This window comes from Siniperca chuatsi, linkage group LG18, assembly GCF_020085105.1.
Source record: "Siniperca chuatsi isolate FFG_IHB_CAS linkage group LG18, ASM2008510v1, whole genome shotgun sequence".
Classification (NCBI taxonomy): Eukaryota; Metazoa; Chordata; class Actinopteri; order Centrarchiformes; family Sinipercidae; genus Siniperca; species Siniperca chuatsi.
In genome coordinates this window covers 27,020,679-27,038,890 of record NC_058059.1, presented here as the reverse complement: position 1 = coordinate 27,038,890, position 18,212 = coordinate 27,020,679, and the positions used below count along the sequence as shown (strand labels likewise).

The 18,212-nt window shown below is 40.7% G+C and overlaps 1 protein-coding gene across 1 annotated transcript; it reads left to right on the top strand.

The window, feature by feature from the left end:
• The first annotated feature begins 1,930 nt into the window (after positions 1-1,930).
• On the top strand, positions 1,931-17,817 carry ntmt1 (N-terminal Xaa-Pro-Lys N-methyltransferase 1). The gene is made up of 4 exons (XM_044173218.1): positions 1,931-2,086; positions 15,209-15,368; positions 16,196-16,448; positions 16,924-17,817. Exons 2-4 carry the CDS (start codon positions 15,210-15,212, stop codon positions 17,178-17,180), a joined length of 669 nt encoding a protein of 222 aa, XP_044029153.1. The 5' UTR covers positions 1,931-2,086; position 15,209; the 3' UTR covers positions 17,181-17,817.
• Positions 17,818-18,212: the final 395 nt, after the last annotated feature.

Below are 18,212 nucleotides of genomic sequence, written 5' to 3'. Positions count from 1 at the left end.
TCAAGTTCTCTGTAAAGTTTTGTAAAGTGATGACCCTGATGAAGGCCACAAGCTGAAGTGCGTCGGTCTGACACCACCGTGCATGCTGCCTGCTGCCGTAGCTCCGTCTCATCGTCTTAAAAGAGTTTCCCCTCGGGGATCAATAAAGTATTTCTGATTCTGATTCTGACAGTTAAATTGTTCTTAATTATAACGAATGTTGCTGGATATTTAACCCTTTAAGACTTCCTTCCCCTCTCTGTGCACCTTGCAAATAGGAGAAGTGCCAGAAACCGCCAAACTCTACAGTGAGGCAAATGAAAAATGACCCACTGCTGTGTATATGTAATATGTGTCCTTGCTTTGCAGAGGGGGCTTTAAAACAGACTTTAGACCTTCATGTTGAGAGATATTTACAGAAATGACTATCAAACAGTTCAAAATCCAAATTGAATTTGTCATATGGGGGACTTGGACTCATAACTTCAGTAAATACTGAGATTGCTGGCCCAGTGCATGTGTTTGAATTGTGTTTTTTATTCAGCTAAAGTGAAGTGACACTCCCTCCCAAAAACTACGAATAAACCCCGAAAGTGTAAATATTCAAAGAATTTTTTAACCTGCAATTAAAGGTGCTCTGTGGAGTTTTCTCACAAACAGACAAAAATTATATTTGTGTTGAGTGTTTCTCATTGTGTCTATCCTTGAAGCCTAACAACGTGTTGAATGCATGTCCTTCCTTATAAAACATTAGCAAAGCCATTTTTCCTATTTAAAATATTGCATTGTTTACATCCATGTTAGCTTGCTAGCAGTCTTCTTGTTCCCTGCCTTTGTTTGCAATCAGCGGAATAAAGTGAAATCAATGTTTGAATAGCGCCATCTGGCTGCTGATGGTCGCCACCGCCGTTACCTTGCTGAAGGCCAGCTGGTACCAGCATTTGTCTGCGGTACTCTCTGTGAAAGTAAAACCATGCAGATTATTAAAACAATATGAGTCATCGGTGGGTTAGTGACCATGTGAGAGATGTAAAACTGGCTGATGGTGGACAGAGACAAACATGTACAATTTAGACCAAAGTTTAAGTTTAAAGGCCCATGACATTCAGAATCAGAATCAGAAATACTTTATTGATCCCCGAGGGGAAACTCTTTCGTGTTCATTTACTACAAATCACTTATAATTCACATGACTATTGACATGCCAGTATATTCCCTTCCTGAAAGTCTTTTCCTACCTTCTGCCTCTAGTTTCCATTCATCTCCACAGTGCTTTGCCGTGGCGCACACGTTTTAAGCGAATCTGCATATACAACAGCATCACCATAAACTGACTTCGACAACAGTAAAAGCAGACATGATCAAACTCACGTTTGAGGTCTCTGCCTGGAAGGCCACAACACACATTCCAAAGTCCCAAACACACAGTGGCTTTCAGAGTTTCTCAAGCCAGCAAAAAGTCTAAATCAGCAATCTGCTCATTATTCTAATGCATCTGGGATGCTTCTGCACCAGATTATAAATACTCCTCTGATGTACATGGAATATGCCAAAATCAACCACAGAAGGGCGGACACAATAACAAGAACACGTGTACGGTTTAACCCAATGAAATAGTGTGGAAAGATGCAAAAATGTCAAATCACAGTTAAATAAATAAATAAGCAAGCAGTGAATTTTGTATTCTAATGAGCCTTAAAACAGCATTTTAATAACTGGTCAATTTAATTATGAGCATTTATTAAGTACATTAGTTTGAAGTATAAAGTTTATTTTTCGACTTTATTTTGTTGTTTATGTTTTTTTTAATTTATATTTACCTTAATATACATCTAAATGGACTTTTTAAGACCTATCCAGTCTTTGATGTTTTCAAAATGCAATCGTGTATATGATATTAATATGATCAATGTGTAAGAATATGTAACTAAGTAAAGTCAGCCAGTAGGGGCGCTGTTGTCACTTCTCCTCCCGGGAACCAAATAAGGAAATGACGTGGTGCCTGTGCAGCGATGGTCCCAAATAGAAAACTGAAACACTGACACCGGGACCGGGTTTGTGAGAGGAAGAGGAGGGTGCGGGACCTGGCGCTGTGGGACAAGACGAGGTTAGTATTATTAGAAAGAATCGCTTTTATGAAGTTTAGAAATACCAGAAACCGGAAGAGCTGTCGCCGGCTAACTAGCTGGTTGGCTAAAACATATAACTTAGCACGTGCGGGGCCTCGAAATTCATCTGGAAACTGTGTTGTTATCAATTTAAAGCTCGAAGTGTAGTGGGAAACGACAGTCATGTGTACAGTTTCATGGTGAAAATAAAATGGACAGCTATTTGTTAGTATTAGGTTATAACTTATACAAGTTAGTTAAATGCCTCATATTTGAAAGGTCCAGCCCTATTTACAACTGTTCACTTTAACTCCCACGTGCATGTGGTCGTGACGTCAGCTCCCAGTTCTTTGAGTTTTAATAGCAGCTATAGCTAAGTTATTACTTTCCATATGTTTTAAAATTGTATTTCACTGGGCGTAAAACACATTTAATAGCGTCTGAGGTCATAGAAGGGTCATGGTAACGTTCTGTGTTTAACTTTAGGACACATGCATTTGTGTTATCTCGTAATAATTACACGGGGCTGGGGTGTTCTGTTGGAAAGTCCCTCAGTTGTGTGATTTTTTTTTTTTAAATTTATATAAATGTCTAAATCAACTTGATTATTAACACCTGTGTACCACGCCAATTAATTAGTATGAGCTCTTTGAAATAGTAATTATAAATACAGCTAGTATGACTTTATAAAGTGTGTATCCTCCAGCCTCAGTCCCGTTCCTTCTGAAGTGTGTGCCCTCTGCCCTGGTCACAAGATGGGGGCTGACAGCTGAACTACTGCCAAGTGTAGCCAGATTTGGCTGCAGCCAACACACTCTGTGTGTGTGTGTGCGCACGCTTGTCTTACATGCGGAACAGGTGATAGATCCCTGCCCACTTAAAACATTGCTGGATTGGGAAGTTTGATTATACACCCTTTAAGATACAACCTCTACAGAGCTGAATGAATATGAATGAATGCCCATTAATTAGAGTCGAATGGAGCTTGCACAACAGGTGGATGACAGCTCACATGAAACAATAACTATCCTAGAAACTACAGAGACAACACTGAATACTGAAAAGCACATTTGCAATCTGGCAGGCTGTACATTTTAAATGCAGAGTGATATTTTTAGTATTTTTAGTAAAGACACAAACTACAGTTACAGTGGGGAGGCTTGGTTGGAAACATAGATATGATGGTTGGAAAGCTCACCAGTGACATCTGTTGGTTAAAACGTGAACGCACTATAGGAAAACAGCAGGTCTGAGATCAGTGTTCTTCACCGTCAGTGTGCGTAGAGTGACATTCAACACTTGACGCTTCCAACTATCACAAGCTAATGTTACTTAGCAACCTTAGCTAGCTAGCCAAACAGTCAGTAACACAGATGATTCCTTTGTGACATATAAAATGTCAAGGAGCAAAGGTAAAAGCCAAAAAACGGTAACGCCATTAGAACAAGAACAGCCGAGTATCGATAATGTTAACGTTACTTCAAGCAGAAGTAAACACCGAGTTTAGTTTAATACAACATGGTAGCAATACTGCTTTGCTTGCTTTCACCTACCCAGTCTTTTTTTACTCCAGTGCTCATGAAGGAGAGGACACAATTATTAGTTATTAGTTTTTGTAGAGTGCAAAACTTTGATATTATTTATTTTAATTAAATTTCTTTTGTTGTTGTTTAAAACACAGCATTCCAAGACCATCCATTGTAAGACTCTGCTCTAGTAGTTGATTTAAACGTGTGTTGAATAAATGATTTATTTATAGCAACACATTACCTAGTCATATTTAGAAATCTCCAGTCAGCTTTTAGCACTGACTTAATGCCCTTCCCTATGGAATCTGTGTTATAGCTTTTTTAAATTCTCATTCCACAATTCTGTTTGTGATTCTGTTATCAAAGAAACTATAGGGCCCTACCTTAATGCTGCCATCAGTCTGTCGCTGGCCCCCACTGGACCCCCGTCAAAAGAGACTTGCCACCGGGCCTAACAACTTTTCTGGGGGAAACCCTGCACAAACTCTTGCAATTGGAATAATACTACTAGTTACTAGTCAACAATAGCTAAACGTCTAGGTATGTCTCAGTCAAAACTAAACTAGGTGCCATAAAATACAGTAAGAAAGTGGTTTTTGAAGAGAGACAGAGGGGGAAAAGACAGACAAGTTAGTATATATAAATAATGTCGTTATGACACGTTGTAACATGTTACTCACCAGCTTCATTGTTGCTATGATACGTCCTGCACAGCTTTGATGTAATATACTGCATACTTTAATCTTTGTCACTTCACAGTACAACAGTTAACATCACATACAGTATCTGGGAACAGTGGCCAATTTAGAAACACACAATGTGTTGCACTGTAAAAAGGTTGTCTGGTCTGATAAGTGCTGGTTCCAACTGCACCACCACAATGGTGGACTTGATATCAGCCTCTGTGGTGCTGAATAGACCGCTGAATACACTTTAAAGGAACTTTGCATTGAACTGTCTGTAAGTCATGTTATATATTAGAGATACATAGATCACAAAGCATGAATGTTGTAAACAACACAGTAGAATGTTTTATTCTTGAAATCGTTCAGTATGAAAAAGAAGCTTAATGTTAAGTCAACAGTCAGAGTTTTTGGCTTGCTGCATTTTATGATACATATTACTGGATGGAAGTAATGCTTGAAGCAGATGTTGCTCTTAAGCACAAATTAAACATCAAATCATGCAGAGACCATTCTTTCGTGAATCATCAATTGATAATGCCATTCTGTCAGTATGAGCATATGGAATTTGTTTCTCAAAGAAGGAAAAAAAGACAACAAACCTGTAGCAAGCACACGCACCCTAGAATTTAACAAAGAGAATATTCGGAAACATCAGGAAATGTGGAATTTCAGCCAGAGGATACTACTAAAATATTATAGGAATAGCCACAGATCATTTACTGTGACGATCTAAAAACAAAAACTCACTGTGATCATTGCTATCTGGGTGATGGCAGCCTTACATGACGAGAGGAGGGAGAGGAGGATGAAGGCAACAGAAACTGGCAGATGTAAATCAGTCAATGGATACGCAACAAGTAGCCAGTTTGATGCAAATATGTAATTGTTCAGTTAATTAGTTAGGCCTATTTCCTAATGAAAAGATCGTCACTTTGTAAATCAAACAACACTTAAAGGTGTGGATGTTTTGGACCATGTGGACACAACCCAAACATTGCAAGAATCATGCACGTACATCACCTTCATCAATGTTTTTCTTCATCTTCAGCAATGTTTTTACAAGTGGGTCCCTATTTTGTTTGTATCATGCACAAGGACGCACACACATGCAATCGTAGGAGCGCATGTATGGCATGATTCACATCCTGCCATTGTTTTCATGCTATTCTGCTGATCAACAGTTGGTGGCAGTAATGCCCCAAGAAAAGTAGTGCACCACCGAATGCAGGGAAGAAGAAGACTAGCTAGCTAGTAAACTAGGATGCTGGATTTTAAATATCGGCTTTGCAAATGTTTTGTGAGGAAGGCAATGCATTCAACATGTTTGATAGACTTCAAGGATGCTAGGGCTGCATTATCGATTATTTTAGTAATCGAGTATTCTACCCATTATTCCATCGAGTAATCGGATAAGAAATACTTTTGCTTCATTAAAGAGCGATAGTAAATATGCAAAAGAGAGAATAAGACAGGTCTCTTAAAATGAACAACTAATTGGTTTCCTTTTTAGAAAAATCTACATTTTTATTGCTTAAATTGCATGCAATAATATTATCTGTCAAAACTAAACCCATTTAGTGCATTTAAGTTCCATATTACATTCTGGGTTTTAAAGAAAACGTTCTGAAATGCAAAAACAAACAGGTTTTGTTTTAAAATAGGTATATAAACATTCCTCTCTCTCTCTCCCTAAACCTCTCCCTATCTTTCTCTTTCTCTCTCTCTCTCTCTCTCTCTCTCCTAAAACTCTCTCTCTCTCTCTCTCTCTCTCTCTCTCTCTCTCTCTCTCTCTCAAAACCTAACACGGCCGCCCACCATTGAGTCTGGTTCTGTCCGAGGTTTCTGCCTCTTACAGGAAGTTTTTCCTTGCCACTGTCGCCAAGTGCTTGCTCATGGTGGGATTTGTTGGGTCTCTGTAAATAATATTATAAAGAGTACGGCCTAGACCTGCTCTAAAGGAAAAGTGTGATGAGATAACTTCTGTTATGAATTGGCGCTATATAAATAAAATTGAATTGAATATACTTAAGTTTGAGAACTACAAGTTTCAACCTATCTACAGCTCAGGCATAACGTAAGCCTTCACTGTCTTCTTTGTGGCATTTGTGGGAGGCAAAAACAAGTGGACAGGAACTGTGACTAATAATATATATCATGAATGAAGCTCAGGCTTTCACAGATTGACTGCAGCATTTTATTTTCTGTGGTTAATATCTTGAACAAAACCTAGCTAACTTAGGAACATCATAACTAGCCACCACATTGATTTATGTTGTTAACTAGCCATGACATATAGCCATAATTAACGTATCCTACATTCTTTACCAGCCTTCATACACCTTTTGTCGGGTTGCTCTGCGGACTGGATGCAGACTGTAATGCTTTCTGCTGAGATGCTGAAGCAGACGTCGAGCTGTTGTGGTCGGCTAGTTCAGTTTTACAACAGACGCACTGCAGAGTTTTCATGGACACTTCCTGTCTCTTCTCTGCGCCCCTCGCGATTTACTCTCTTCCTTCTCTTTGTAATCCGTGCTGTCAAATCACACGTACGACGCTCTGAACCGTCTCTGATCACACACAGCGTCAGCGCGTTGTGCGACAGTAATAATCATCCGTGTGAAACACAGTGTGCTGTATAGAGTTATATGGATTAGACAAAGCTTCGATGCAAATAATTTGAATTGATGATATTTAGTAATCGAGTTACTTGAGGAATCGTTTTAGCCCTAAACACAATGAGTTTTGATAAGAAACAATTAATGTAAACCTAACTTTTTTGTTTAGAAGAAAACTCCACAGGGCACCTTTAAGCAGGGCTGCCAACTTTTCAATTTAGTTTGGAGTGAGATTCTGTATCGGGGAAGTTGGTGCATTTTATGAGTAGGCCTTCTGTGACATTACCCACCGCAGGGGTCGGGGTCATCACTCCTCAACCCTCAGGAATTCAAGTTCAATTCACACTTTTAAAGCATTTATAGATGAAAATCCATGTCAATAATCACAGTCAATGATGAATAAGGAAGGTTCAGCATACTTGCCAACCTCCAGACATCATCAGACCAAACCTTCACCCAGAAAACTATTTATTTCAGAGACCGTTTTCCTGCATTCTAGTGAATTTATGGAGTAATTTTCAGAATCAGAATCAAAAATACTATTGTTATATTTTGTTGCCAAAATGTGGAGTTGGGAGGACAGGAGGGAAGGGGGCATTGAAAAATGGGACTCCCAGGAGAATCTGGGGGGTTGGCAAGTAGCTACATCTACAAACAGTCACAATGTTTGAAAAGTAAATGGAGGAGAAAAACACATTGTCCAGAAAGCAAACAAACTAGATTTTATTTAACTAGAAAGCCAGCCTAGAAATAGAAGCGAGGGAAAGAGTTCTTAGCTGAACTATTTTGTTTGAATTTGTCATATTTTTCTTATTGATTATCAGGGGTGCAAACAATCCAAAATAGGTCATTTGTGTAATATGTGTAGATCTGATGAGTTTTTGAAACCAACCTTAATTGGTTTATATGAAGAAATGTCAAGCTTGGGACTCATAGGTACAGTGTGAACTTTAAGGTTGGGGCTTCACAAAAAACTAAAATTATTGGAAATATAATGTGTACAACAGAGGCTTCGTTAACACAAAAATGAATAATCACAATACCAGCAGGTGCATTTTCATATGCCGACCAATATACCCAATGAGTGATGGAATATTGCTAGAATTACCATAGAAACTGAACTCGCACAAAGCACCAAACCCGACACTAAACTAGATACAGATCCCAGCTATTAGATTTTCTCCAGAGATGAGCCTTGCAGGCTCGTTGATAGACCTACGATGTGGCGTCAAATATGAACCTTAGCATATACAGACAGGTGACAAATTACAGGAAAAACCTGAATGAATGAGTGGAGATAACGAATGCAGATGCTTCCACAAAGGTGCACTGATTCGTACAATTAAGCAGTTAACATCCAATCATGCTCTGTGGCATGTATAAAACTGCTGAGAAGGCCCAGTTGATTCTGATTTTGTATCTAGATGGCAGGAAGAAAAGATCTAAGTGACAGAGGGTTCCTTTGTGGGGGCACGGATGGCAGGAGCTTCAGTCACAAAGACTGCTCTGGCTGTTTCAATAGGAACAGTGACTAAAGTGACATCTGCATTTAGATCTGTGGGAAAGACATCAGTACATAGGCTCGGAAATTGTGGTCGACAGCGCCCATTTGATGACCATGATGCTCATGCATTAGTGCAATATGTAAGGAAAAACAGAAGAGCAACTCTTCATCAGGTGACTGAGAATGTCAATGCAGGACGTGATCAGATTTTGTCAGCAAGAACAGTGAGTCAACAATTACAAAGAGAGGAATATTATAGTAGGGTTGCAGTGCATAAACCACTCATTACAAAGCTTAATGCACATTTGAGAGTTCAGTGGTGCAAAAACCATCGGCACTGGTCTACAGAGATGTGGGGGGAAAAAGTGATATGGTTAGATGAGTCATCCTTCACCAGTTTTTAGTTTTTCCTATTTATTTTAGTTTTTCCTATTTATTGATATTGATATTATTCATATCTCCATTACTGCTGTGCAATATCTTAATAATCTCTGGGGGCGAGTGCATGTGTGGCGTCCACCATGAGAACGGTACAGGCCTGAATGTGTGACTCCTACAGTGAGGGGTTCCGGTTGCTCTGTTATGCTGTGGGGGGCATTTTGCTGGCATGGTGTAGGTCCACTTGTCCCCTTAGAGGAAAGGGTCACTGCAAATCAATACAAAGTTGTTCTGAGTGATCGCCTTTATCCTGTGATGGAACATTTCTGTCCTGATGAGAGTGGTCTCTAACTGGATGACAATGCCTCCATCCATAGGGCACAAGGGGTCACTGAATGGTTTGACGAGTATGAAAATGATGTGAATCATATGCTATGGCCTTCGCAGTCACCAGATCTCAACCAAATTGAACACCTATGGGAGATTTTAGAGTTTTAGACAGCACTCTCCTCCACCATCATCAAAACACCAAATAAAGGAATATATTTTGGAAGAATGGTGTTCCATCTTTCCAGTAGAGTTCCAGAGAGTTCCAGTGCTGTTCTGGTGGCATGTGATTGCTCCACCTTACTAAGACACTTAATGTTGGTTTTTCCTTTAATTTGTCACCCGTCTGCATGTTGAAACACAGAGAGGTCTGTAGTGTATTGGGCTCTCCAACAGGTGGCAGCGTAACCTAGGCTATAAATGCTGTGTGCACATTAGGGACAGCGTTCAGACAATGGCCGCCAGCTTAGGGAAGCAGGAGCTGTTAATTTTAGTGAATAAAGAGACCACAAAAAGCTACCATGTTGGTTTCTTATTCTGTCAATAAGAAGAAACAACAAGGTCGATATTATTCCAAAGTGCATTTTGTTTAATAAATAAACAAGTAAACAATTGCATGAGGCCAAGGCAGCTTATCAATATCAGAAATGATGAAATACATTTATCTTGGCCTAAGAACTCTGAATATATCATCTGTTTCTCAAGTATGTCAGATCTAGAAGTACATTTTAAATGTCGCTGCTGAATATGAACTTATTACACAGAAATGCATATAGGTTATTAGACACAATGACCAATTCAATATTAGATCAAATCTAATTCAAATGTGCAATGTCATTTAGTAAACAAGCAAATATTAGGGCTCTGTAGCCATCACCAGAAATCCTACAACTGAAACAGAAGGTCATAACATCTGGGTACAAGGGCTATTTCATTTATCCATGTCATCGGTTTAATTCAATTCATTGCGCTTTTCCTATAGAGCAGGCCTAGACCGTACTCTTTATAATATTATTTATAGAGACCCAACAAATCCCACCATGAGCAAGCACTTGGCAACAGTGGCAAGGAAAAACTTTTAAGAGGTTAAAAAACCTCGAGCAGAACCAGACTCAATGGTGGGCAGCCATCCGCCGCTGGCGGTTGGGTTGAGAGAGGGTGGGGGTGAGGGAGGGGGGAGGGGCGAGGGAAGCACAATGCAAATACCACCTAGAATTTTAAAATAGTAATAATGTAATGGTAGTGATAATATTAATAATAATAGGAATGACAGTCATAGGAATAATAATGACAATAATATTAAGTGTCTTTGCAAAGCATTTATCTGGCAGATTCCATCATCAGGTCTATTTCAGAAGTGCTCAAAAGAGATAGGCAATAGTAGACTAGGTAGCCATCAAGGCCATGTCTATGTAAAGTTGATACAGTCCCACAAATTTTAATAAGAAACAACCATGGGCCTGTCCCTGCTGTTTTCCAAGCTCCAGTTCACACAATCTGAATCAAAGAAAAATGACAATACCCTACATGTCAATATTGGCAATAGTCCCCAAAATAATTTTCTCTCTAATATTGCACACATAAAATAAATACATATAGCTCACATCGATACAACGAGAGAAGGACACATTTCACACAAAATTATACATCCACGAGTGCTGAATGGACAGCTCCTCCAAATGGTGCACACAATTACGCATACGGAGGTGTCTGTTACACATAAGCATAACATTATAGAGGCAAAGACAGGACCACACAGACAAACAAGTTTGCACTTTGCACAATTTGAGCCAAATGTTGCCACACTTAAATTGACTTGAGCGCATAAGCGTACATTTACGAGACGGCAACATTACTGCTTGAGAATTTAGCACAATGAATGGCTTACCTAGTGCAACAGAAGGCACCTCTCTTTCCGGCTGGAATAGATGTCCACTATCTTCTCAAGTGACAGCTTTGAAGTCATATCGCCCTCACAATGCAGCAGCGCTAGATCAGAGAATATCTCCTGGGCCATTGTAAATCTCAGCCAGTTTCTAATCCTCCTCATAGTGAAGAAACTTATCTCTGATGTTGCTGATCCAATTGGCAATGTCAGTGCCAGCTGGAGTAGTGGGAAAAAGTTTTGGTAGTTCTCCTTGCTTCTTGAAGCTTCTGAAGTGTGATGGGAGATGAGACAGTACATCTGATAAGGTCAATTTCTGCTGTCACCAGCTGTGGTGGATCTTAAGGCTTGCATAAGTATTCAGAAGTTAGTCGATGCCTTTCTTCTCAGACTTCACAGCATCACACGCCATTGCAAGGCGCATGGCTTCATCTGAAAATTGTCTGAACTCGGCCATCATGTTGTCCAGCAGAGGGAGATATAGGTGATAGTAGAAGGTGTGAGCCTCAGATCTTCCGCTCCCCATTACCTCCATCTGGCCACCTCAAGTGTGGCCCCCACTACATACTGATCAAGCGATAGAGGGGGTCTTGAGTTTCTTTTCCACTTGGAGCTGGTTGAGGGTTTGCTTTTTACAGTGCCAGCTGACACACTGACATAATCACAAAACTGTTTGATCTGGATCCATATGCCATCCCAAGCTTCCTCCTCTCCTCTGCACAGCTGGAAGTGGGCTCTCAGATCGTTGATCGCAGAGGCTGCATCTGCAAGTGTTGTGTTTGTGGACTGTAATTTCTTGTGTACAACGTGCACAACTCGCAGTAGGTCCTCAAGGATAATGAGGCAGCCAATGAATCACAGGGTGGTAATGTGCTGATACAACCCACTTGCCTCCACTGACCACTTCACTCCTACATCGTGCGTCTCCTTCAGACAGCGTGACAGCAACCTACTGTGATTTAACTGCAACATTTGCATCCCCAACGTGTCTCACAGGCCTGCACAATTTCCTTGGGCTTCATCGGCAGTGCTTTCTGCATCATCAGAAACTCGTGATGGTTGCTTGGTTCCGAAAGCATGGAGTACAGCGTGTCAAACACATTTAATGTCATTTTGATGTCTCTGTTGACGGTGTGTGATTTAAACCTGAACCAGGTTGAGCTTGTGGGCCATACAGTGTACGTAGATGGCAAAGGGATAATCCTCCTTGATACACTTCCGCACACCAGTTAAGTGCCCCGACATAACTGAGGCCCCATCATACGACATGCATCTATCGGAACGTCCTGCATTCCACATGACTCCAACCCTTTCTCGATACCCCTAACAATACCAGCAGCATTGCGGGAGGCAGAGCAGTCAATGAAGCAAATGAATCGCTCCCAACCTGTAGCTTCTCTGTGTATCTGATGCAAACAGACAGTTGCTCGGACTTTGATGATTTCGCCTCATCCGCAATAACAGTGAAAAAACTAGTCGTACGCACTGCATTGGCTATTTCCTCTCGAACAAGATCTGCGCACATAGCAATAATCTCATTTTGAGAGTCTGAACAAGTTGAAGTACTTATCCTGCATTTTATGAAAATTGGGAGAGGAAATCACATAAAGTGAGTCAAAAAAAAAAGTGTCAAAAAGTGAGCTCTTGCTTACGAACTGTTGCCTTCATGGTGTCCACGGAAAGGTAGGCCAAGTCCAGAGAGCAGTTTGACCACATGTACAACTTTGCTCAGGTACTCTGTGGGACAGTTTGGCTGCCACAGACCCAGATGTTTCACTCGCCCACAGCTGCATGCAAGTTAAGTGTGCCTGTGATGTTCCATGCTTTGTGAACCTCTCAGACAATTTACTCCAATACTGTGCACCTCTCTTCGTTAGTATTTCTTCCCCACATGAATACGCTCACCTTCATTAGTTGTAAATATACGTTCAGTTCACCATTCATATGGATGACTGTGGCTTAATGGTAGAGCGGGTCATCCACCAATCGGTGGTTCGATCCCAGCTTCCCCCAGCCCACATGTCGAAGTGTCCCTGAACATTGCTCCATGCATGTGAGTGTGTGTGAATGATTAGTTTCTTTCAACTGATGAGCAGTTGGCACCTGCCATCAGTGTGTGAATGGGGTGAATATGATATGTAGTTAAAGCTCTTTGAGTAGTCAGAAAGACTGGAAAGGTGCTACAGTACAGTCCATTTACCATTACCGTTAACCAAATACATGAGCCTGTTCAACGTACAGCGCTCTTTTAGCACGTTAATACACAACACTGGTTACATTTAGAATACCGATTTGAAACTAATGCATTTTCCCCATGATACATCCAACTCAGGAACCACTCACAGTGGCAGCGATGTTCCTTCAGGCTCCGCAGCCTGGCCAAGTGCCAGGGAAAGCACCAAGAGGAATGATAATGTTAGCTAAGCACCAACCTAGAGAACTGTGACCTGATCACATTGACCCAAAAATAAATTTTGAGATTAGCTAAGCTACAAACATAGCTAACTGGAGAGGAGGGAGAGCTAGCTTGCTAGCCAAGTTTGACGTTACCTAAACACAACTCAACTGTTATGTCTCAAAATAATCAGAGTAGGGGAGGGGATGGTTCTAACACTTTTTGTCTCAGCACCTATAACTGGCTGAATTTTTGTTAGAGCTCTCAAAAAAGTACCCTTATTTGTCTCCTACAAATAGCAATGTTGCCAACATCTCCTACTATATCACAGAATTCATAAATTAATGTTAAAATTGTTACAACCTGCCCCACTACTGGGGTACATTGTAACGAGTGAAGAATTAAAAATTGAGACCACACCACAAAATATGCATTTGAAGAAATTTCTTCCACATGTCCAACATCTTCCTCTGGTTTGTCAAGAACAAAAGGAACTCGCCACTGACTTTTAATCAGAATCAGAAATACTTTATTGATCCCAGAGGGGAACTCTTAAAAAGTACCAAAACACTTTGTACTCTCATTTTCGTATAGTTTAAGTAGTCCCGAGTATAGTTTAAATTATACTTACACACAAGTTACTCACGTCTTGAAGAAAAAGGAAAGCTAGAAGTTGGAAAAAGTAAGACGGCGAGACGGAGCTACGGCAACAGGCAGCATGTACTTTGGCGCATGCGCACTACAATCACTTTAAGAATGACTGTAATCCACAATAATGAGCACTTGCTGATACTTTGCTTCATTTATGTTTGGATAACAGGTCTGTTGTTGACACATCTGTTCTGGTCAAATAGTCTAAATTTCAGCACCATGCACTGTTCAGAAAGCCTGCTGCCTCTCTGCAGTATTAGACGTTACTGTATGAGGTCATATTTATTGGGATTGTATTTATATTCTTATCTATAATAGATTAATGGAAAGTTAGCTCTAAAGATACGGCAGCTCTCAAGAACTAGAAAAAGTCTCAAATAAAAACTATAATAGCCATCTGGTATTTTGAATACCAGCCCGTTATGAGAAAAATAAAATAAGCCGGTCACCTAGGGGCTTATCTGAAAATGTATTGGTATCACTCGGAGTTGCCTATTGTTGAATACAGTCTAAATGAATATGAAAATGATGTGATGTGTTGAGGTGAAAAGGTTACATATAGCCACTTTAATAAAATTCATAAATGTAATCATTTATGTTGACCCTTGCAACTGTTTGTTCATCTGAATTCTGCATTCGCAAACAAAATGAAATAAGTCAATTATTATAATTTTTACCCAGACAAGTGAAAGGTAAATTTACTTGTTTGAAGGACAGGTGCCTGAAAAAGTTAATGTCGAGCTCTGCTTTAAGGAAAGCGGTTCATCCAGTCATGGATGTGCCTCTGAGGCTCTAATGCTCCCAGTACAACAATCCTCCAGGACTGGTTCAGAAACATTCTGGTGAAATGAAGTTAATGATTTGGCCACCACAGTATCCTGACATCAGTCCTATAGAACACCTTTGGGATGAACTGGAATGCATAAAAAGGAGCATCCACCCATCAATCTTCCTGCATGATCAGTTTTAATTAACATTGGGACACTACAGGTCCCTTTTTGACTGGCTGCCATGATGCTTCTCCCTGACTCACTGTGGAGCATAGTTGAGCTCAGCTAACATCTGGTTTGAGGTATTTTCATCCAAGTAGTGAATAGTAGTTCGTATAAATTTCCCTGTGAGTGAACCATGTTATCTGTGGACTATGACAGGATGGGTGACAAAACAGCAGATGAGGCAAGCTTCTACTCCAATGCAGAGGACTACTGGAAAGAGGTTCCCCCCACAGTGGATGGCATGCTGGGAGGCTATGGCAGCATCTCCAGCATCGATATCAATGGATCCAAGGCTTTCCTGCAGAAGTTCCTTGGTGTAAGAAGTTATTTTAAGATGTCAGACAGCGATAACGTATTTGCTTTATCAGTTTGAATGGGAATGACTTATGAACTGACTTGACAACATTTAAAAACTTGCAACTCAGATTTTACTTTAACACCAATAACTCCTGATTTCTCTTGGAATTACACGATATCCCCAAGTTAAAAAAAAAAAAAAGCCCAGCAAATTAACTCTAAATGGACAACAAAATGCAAAACATTAAATTCTGATTTTTTTTAATTAAATTTGGTGAAGGACTTATAACAACTTGTTTAGGACTTGAAACACCAGTTTTGGTCTTGACTTGGGACTTGTCGGTCTTGACTTGGGTCTTGTTGGACTTGACCTTAAAAATAATTATTATTTATATCCAGAAAATGTGCAGAGACCTTGGAGACATACAATTTACAATGTGGAGTGAATGAACAGCAGGTTATTATTCCGTCCAGCCGCCTCTTGCCCAGTGTATGCTGGGATGGGCTCCAGCCCCCTGCGATCATGGATAAGAGGGTATAAATTATGTAGATGGATGATATACATTTGCCATATGATATACTGTATATCAATATTGGAAAAATATTCTAATAATATTGCAATATTGATTAAAGCCATATTACCATATTACCCAGCCCAATTGAAATAACACATTTTGATTGTATACAACAAAACAATTCTGAATACTATTATTATTAGTAATTGTAAGAATTTTGTTAGAGTTGTAATGTTCAGTGGTTTCCGTGCTGTTTCAAAGCCTTTTCACCCTGACAGACGCAGCTCGTGTCACAGCTTTTATTCACTAGTGTGTGATTGTGCCGTTGAAGGAAGGGCAGGGGAAGACGGGCACGGGCTGTGCTCTGGACTGTGGAGCCGGCATTGGGAGGATCACCAAGCGTTTACTGCTGCCTCTGTTCAACACCGTGGACCTGGTGGATGTGACACAGGAGTTCCTGGACAAAGCCAAGACGTACCTGGGAGAGGAGGGCAAGAGAGTGGGGAACTACCTCTGCAGCGGCCTGCAGGACTTTGTACCAGAGAGTGGACGCTATGATGTCATCTGGATCCAATGGGTCATTGGTGAGTCTGCCTCAGTGGTTGCCATCAGTAAGCAATGGTTGTTGTTTCATTAAACAAATTATAATAAATGGGTTTGAAATATAGAATTGTTTTTACAGGAGTCTTGCAAACAAAATGGTTATGTCATTGTTGAGACAGTTTGAAAGTGTGCGCTGTTATCCCCATTTGTATAACTCATTGTGTCGAGACGATGTGGTCAGACGACACATTGCATTCCGTAGTTCATTTCAGGCATGTTGAAGCCTTAAGCCTGAGGGAGGACCACAAGTCTTTGATCAGAGCGCCTAAGTATCCTTGCAGTATCCCTGCTGTGCTTGCTAAAACGTGGTCACAGTCTTGTTGCTGCAGCAATTACGGCAGCTTGGTAGTTAAGTGTTGCAAAACCCCTCAGTCAGTGCTCTGTGGTCAAAGAATACAACTCAAAGCCTGCTTTGTTCTACACTGAACATCTTTCCAACTCTTTTTTCCCCCGCAGGCCACCTGACAGACGATCACCTGGTGGAGTTCCTGAGGCGGTGCCAGAAAGCCCTGCGGCCCAACGGCCTCATCGTCATCAAGGACAATGTGTCGTATGAGGGCGTGGTCCCTGATGAGGTGGACAGCAGCGTCTGCCGCGACCTGGAAATAGTTCACAGTCTCGTGGGCAGAGCGGGCCTCCGCATCGTCCACGAGGAGCAACAAATGAACTTCCCAAAGGAGATCTACCAAGTCCACACACTGGCTCTCAGATAGAGGACTGTTCCCTCCTCCATGGTAAAGGAAGAGGGTGTATACAAAGTATTTCTAATGTGGAAATTGTGTTTTTCTAGTGAGCAATGCATATATTATCTGTTTGGAAATGATCTGCAGTGTTTGTGGAGTGTGTTTGCTAACTCTAAGCATCGGTCTTCTGCTCTGTGCTTATTGCTGAGTCATCGTTTCTGGGCTACCAGGCCTTAAGCTACAGTCACATTACACTTCTGTCTCCCATTGGAACTGTGACAGCACATCCTTTGTCAGCGCTGAGTGCGGGGCCGTTTCATGGAACGAAGGCTAATGTGAGCGAACCCCAGTGTCCACTGAGAAGCGGAGTATCTTCTTATGTTCTTAATGTTGTTGTTTTGTAGCTTATTGAAAACATGTTTGCAGGTAATTTATGATCAATGTGGTAACAGAGACTTTGTGGCCGTATTCTACTGTTTTAATTAGGGATGTCCCAATCAAGTTTTTTTTTTTTTTTTACTCCAACCCCGATCCAGGTCCTTAAATATCGGGTATCTGCTCACGCCGAGTCTGATCCGATACTTATATGTTGATTACATGTATCACATTGGAATAACAGCTTTACAAATTTCTTGACCCAAATACAGAAGGTCCTGGTTCAAAACGATTGAGTTTCTAAGCTTAAATTATTGATATGATATGACATCTCTGGAAACTGAGGTGACGTGATCTGCTACAGAGGAGACCTATCTCTCTGCTGGAGCTGTTGGAACCACAGACACACTCAGTCCATTCATGGCTGTACTCTGGTGTTACAGACTGATGCTTCTCTTACCTTATAAACTATCTTTGGAGTACAGACGCTGGCCTGCAGAGAAACACAAACCCAACAACAGCCAAGTCTTATTTTGGCCTGTCATAAAGTTACTAACAGAATTAACATCAATAAGCAACAGCTGATATGACCTGCTGCCGCTGGCCATTTTTTAACGGGTGACGGATGAGAAGCCGCTACCTGAATGTTTTGTACACTGATCTTTGCTAATATATGCGGAGAGATAA